This window comes from Cydia pomonella, chromosome 6 (assembly GCF_033807575.1).
Source record: "Cydia pomonella isolate Wapato2018A chromosome 6, ilCydPomo1, whole genome shotgun sequence".
In the NCBI taxonomy this organism is placed as follows: Eukaryota; Metazoa; Arthropoda; class Insecta; order Lepidoptera; family Tortricidae; genus Cydia; species Cydia pomonella.
This window is the reverse complement of record NC_084708.1, coordinates 8811847-8817125: the sequence shown is the minus strand read 5'-3', so window position 1 is coordinate 8817125 and position 5279 is coordinate 8811847. Positions and strand designations below refer to the sequence as shown.

At 32.9% G+C, this 5279-nt stretch overlaps 1 protein-coding gene across 1 annotated transcript; it reads left to right on the top strand.

The window, feature by feature from the left end:
- The first annotated feature begins 216 nt into the window (after positions 1 to 216).
- Positions 217 to 4013, top strand: LOC133518878 (uncharacterized). The gene is made up of 4 exons (XM_061852642.1): positions 217 to 474; positions 648 to 733; positions 1203 to 1463; positions 3394 to 4013. The coding sequence occupies exons 1-4, from the start codon at positions 460 to 462 to the stop codon at positions 3620 to 3622; spliced, it is 591 nt and encodes a 196-aa protein (XP_061708626.1). The 5' UTR covers positions 217 to 459; the 3' UTR covers positions 3623 to 4013.
- Positions 4014 to 5279: the final 1266 nt, after the last annotated feature.

Sequence of the window (5279 nt, the reverse complement as noted above, 5' to 3'; positions counted from 1 at the left end):
CCAATAACAACCCCAATTGAAAACTCATTAACAATACACCTTTCAACACCGTTATTATTCACGCTCTCTCGCGATTTGTTAGAAAAATATTTTATAGCTTTTTGGAATGTAATTTTTGTAACACGGATACCCCAATAAAGTGACTGGGATCAACAATGGTATGCAGAGACAAAAAAATATGTAGTGTATGTATGTTACGGCGTTGTATGTGGGGTGACGTAGTTGCCGCGCGCGTGTGTTGGTGCTGCTGCAGAGATGAGTTGATGTTGCAAATGTATAAAAAGCGAAGCGTCGATTTCGAAATCAACACAACGATTTGAAATTCTCTAAGGAGTGTACATACGGAGCGGGCTGTAAACAAGTTTCCGCATCGCACACGAGTACGGCAGTGAATAAGTGATCTTTGAAAGAACTGTAACGTGTCGTGTTATTTTTAAAAGGACTCTTGGAGTTTCAAGGATGCTCCGTTTAGTGGTAAATTAGATTATTTGGTTAAATTAAGATATTTAATTATGTGCTTTCAATTATATTATAAGCATACTTAAAATAACTAAAATGCGAGTATAGTTTACTATTATAATTTTTTTTTAAATAAGTTAATCGTAAATTCACTGTAATGTAAGGGTTTTCATGTTTTTTTTTTACAGTGCGTGGTTATAATCAGCACAGCGGCCGTGGGTTCGCCGGTTAGCAATGGCAAATGGATTCCTGAGAAGTTCGGCGAATCCGGCAGGTAAAACCCAATGTGTCCAACGTGTTTGAATATTGATCTAACATTTAACTAAGTAGGCTGGATGCTCAAAATGTTAATTTAGTGCTTACATATTTGGTAGTCATTAAATATCACCTTACTAATTTTGCAGTGTCTTAGGTCAGCATTGACATTTTAACGTGGTTTTTTGTTGAAAACTAGTAGTTTGACAATATGTATAAAGTATTTTTTATTGAGAATGCCAATAAACTAAACGTAAGTCGTAAAGCAAACTTCAGTTATTATAATTTTATGAAAAAAACTACAAGATGGTTATTTTAAATTTGAAAAATTGCGCAGTCTAGTAGTTTAAAAGAGTATTTAACAGATTTACGTATGTATATATTTAATAAGTATCTACCAAAAAAAAAACATACGACAGTTCTCTTAGTGGAATGTTATTAAAACAATAAACCTATCATAATTAAAGCATACCATTATTTTATCACAGGTACAACAGACCGAGAGACGAGGGTAAATACGTGCACATACCCAACCCTTACATACACATCGACAACCCGTATGACGGCGGCTACGGACCATATGCGCACCAATATGAACCTTACGAGGGCGCAGAATCCGTCGACCAGTACAGATTAGTGCTCCAGCCTGGCGATGACAATCCCTACTATAAGGAAGGCTACTATAGGAATAATGGAATTAAGATCATAAGCCAGAAGCACAACTACCATGAAGACAAATACGATTTTGAGTAAGTAAACTATAATTAAATCTTAGAGAAATAGACACAATGACACACTAAAAGCTGGACATAATCTTTATAAAAATTAAAATCTCCGTTTTCGTTTAAAAAGAATGTACTGTCCGCATCAAAAGAAGCGTATGAAACAACGCGCCAAAACCCTCGATTACTTTTCCAAAAGGAGATATATCTCAGTTCACGTTAAAAATTATCTGCAATAGTTCTTCAGATAAACAGATATAATGTCTCTGTATATTATACAGAGACATATCTCTTTTTGTTAAGGTCTCAGATAATAGCAGGTACTTATGACGCATAGTCTGATACGCTGCTATTGATGCTGTACTGCACTTCTGTATGTATCTACCTATCAACTTCAATATCAATAGAAAATGATAAATAAATCACTATAACAAAGACTTGTTTCAAACAAATACAGCAACAACAAAGCAATAAACATAAAATCGGCATTTTTAAAAAAGGAGGACTTCATCAATACAACGGTTTTTTGTATTGTAGTTACCTCAGATGTCCACAATGTAAACTGATTAGTAAAATTATTTTTTTCTTTAAAAGTACGAATAGGTATATAGTTCCAAGCTGGTCCGATTTTTGTCCATGACGAATTTAAGGAAACTCCTCACATCTTATAGGCACAGATACTTATAGCGATTTTTGGTTTTTCATTAAATTGAATCACATCACATACTTACATAAAAACAGGATAATTTTACATATACCTACATGAAAACTACGTTACCAGACTGACAGAAAATAAACCAAATAGATATTGTCTCCCAGTGTTTGTACAGTTACTGAAAAAATAAATTACAAAATAAAAAGAACGATGGACCTTCTTTGGTGCAGCTACTTACAGTTCATGAATAATTAAATAAATAGTTAAATAATAAATTAATTACTAGTTCGATTATTTCGGTACCTATAATTTGTAAAAAAGTATATAACATCAACTATTGTTATACAAATGGATAGGTAAGGAAAGTTATATTGCCGTTTCCGTTCAAAATTAATTTCTAATTTTACTTTCAAATTGGGCATGTAACATGCAAGATTTATTTTACCGACAGAACGAACTTGGCCTTACTTACTGAATGTCAAGCTTATCATTGTCATTAACATAGAAAAATAGCTCCGTGATATATCGTTACGATAAAGGAATTAATCAACTCGTTTTACAAAATTAGCTCGTTGAATATTTTACTGCTCAGCCGGACATGAATGACTGATTACTTGTTTTAATTTTGTAGGCCGATTGATGTTGCGAATCGGAAATGATACTTAAAAATTATCATTATGTAGGCAATCTTGACATTTGTAAATCGTAACTGCAATGAATACGAGTGCAGATATTAAAAACATACATTCAAAGAATAGCCTTGACGAAGTATTCAAATTATTTTTAATATCTATTGTGGAAAATTATACAACGATGACAACTTGTTTGGACCTTTTGAATTCAATTATGATGCATCATTTGTTTACAAGCGTAATATTTAACAAATCCACTCTATAAAATCTAAACTTTCAATTCGCTTACATATTAAAATACATTATTTAAACATGAAAATGGATGTTTAAATGTAAAATAACGAATTAAACAGCAAATTATTGTATAATTCTTTCTGATAGTGTCCTCGTAGACTATGATTGCCTTATTATGCACATATAGCGAAGGTAAAGTCGTCGCTTAACATTGTGAATTTGAGTCGAATGATGGTATGCATCATAATCCGACGGACGAAAGAATGATTAATAAGTTGTGTAATGTTACAATAAATTTCACAGTCATTTAAAAAGCTTATAAAAGTGCCCTTGACTTAAATTATTCATGAAATGATGATTTATAGTTTCCGATGTGTGGTCGGGATCGAGATCTGCATCAGAACTTATATAATTGATTTTATATTTTTGTTTGCAGTTTTGAGACCGAGAACAAGATTCGTGCTGAAGAAAAAGCCATTCTGAAAAACCCGAACTCGATCGACGAGGGCATAGCTTCGGAAGGTTTCTACGAGTACATAGGGCCCGATGGTTTCATGTACCGCGTCGACTACACCGCTGACGAGAAGGGCTTCAGGCCCAAGGTGAAGAGGTTAGAGACCCCCTACTCCGGCAAGTGGATACGAGAAAAAGTCAACAATAACTAGACAAATCAATTCATACATGTATATACCAAAAACCAAACAAACAAATCACTCATAAATCAGTATTGTAAATAAGTAGGCAACAATTATTTCTTTAGTGCACGCCTGCGATTTATTTAACTATCTGCCATTTCATAGATCACGATCTGTTTCATGAACTTGACATTTAGATTTTGGTTTTGCCCGACATTATTGAATCTTTTGAGATTTACCGCAGCGATATTTTCATATCAACGTACTTCCGTAACGAGTTAAGTACCAGATTTAAGTTAAAGTACAAAAGCTTCTTTAGTTCGACGTTCCCTTTTATCAAGTTAGATTATTTTATTTATATTTAGATATAGGTCCCTAGAAATGTTATAATTGTGATAATAAATTATAATACGTAATGAAATATGTTTTTTTGTTTTAAGTAAGTTGTCCTAAAAAACTACTTTTTATTCAAAGATTAAGTAAGCTGAACACAAAAAACGACTTTTTATTCAAAGTTCTTTTTTAGACTTACTTCTGCGTTTCATTATTCTAAGTATGTGTTTGGAAATATATAGGTGAAAGCTTTGCAAAGAATTATCACTTCTTTGACGATCTTTCTAACCCTACTCAAGTTTGGACCAAATTCGTGTTAGAAGTTATTTCTTGACAACTTTTAGCAATAGTACATTATTGTCGAAGCGTGGAATGTATCATAATACTAATACTAAATATCAATAATATAAGTATGTAGACTAAGTATTCATATTCAACAAATGACCTTGGGAGTTCGTTTAATATAAGCCCGCACACAAACAATACAGTCCTCATATAGTTTATTTTTCTCAAATTTGATGAATAAGAAAAAACCAATTTTATTTAATAAAAACAATTTGTAGGTCCCTCGGGATACATGGGAACATGTTTCACCATTAGGTCAGTTAAATTATAATTCTGACTCAACCACGCAAATTTATAATATCTGTTAGAGCAATGACTCTAATGAGAACAGCTTTTCTTATGAGACAAGTGCGAGTTGGACTCGCCCACCGAGGGTTCCGTACAAATTTAACTGTATTTTTTTTTTTTTTTTACAAATTTTTAGTTTTCAGATTTTTTCCTCTACCTATGTACTAACTTGTAGTATACCTAAGACGATATACCTTGCCAAATTGCATAGTTCTACGTAATCTAGGTCAACGGAAAGTACCCTATAGGTAATTTTGATTCAATTCAATTCAATGCATTTATTTGTCGAAAAGCAGGTAGTATTACAAACAGGTGTTCCCTTGAGAGTATCGAAATATACGTTGTCTGTGGCATCAAAGTGATCATATCAGTGTTCCGTTTTTTCTTTTTGACATATGGAACCCAAAAACTGTCTGAAATTAAATATTTCATGATTTACCGGCTTTTTGCTTATTTTTGATATGGGAGGTTATAATTGTGGGACTTAAGCCCACTTTATATACATGACCGATTTTACTTTTGAAAAAGTTTCGTTTGAATTTTCAACCTACGGCGGGTTCAGAGAGCGGAGTTTCTTAAAAATCATACCGCCTTTTTAGATACGGTTGCTAAAAATGTAATTACCAATATCGAGAATTTTGTCTAGGGACTTCAGCGATTAGAATCCTGATTTTTTTACTTTCGCTTGATAGAAAAATAAGGATAAGTGCAAGTCGGACTC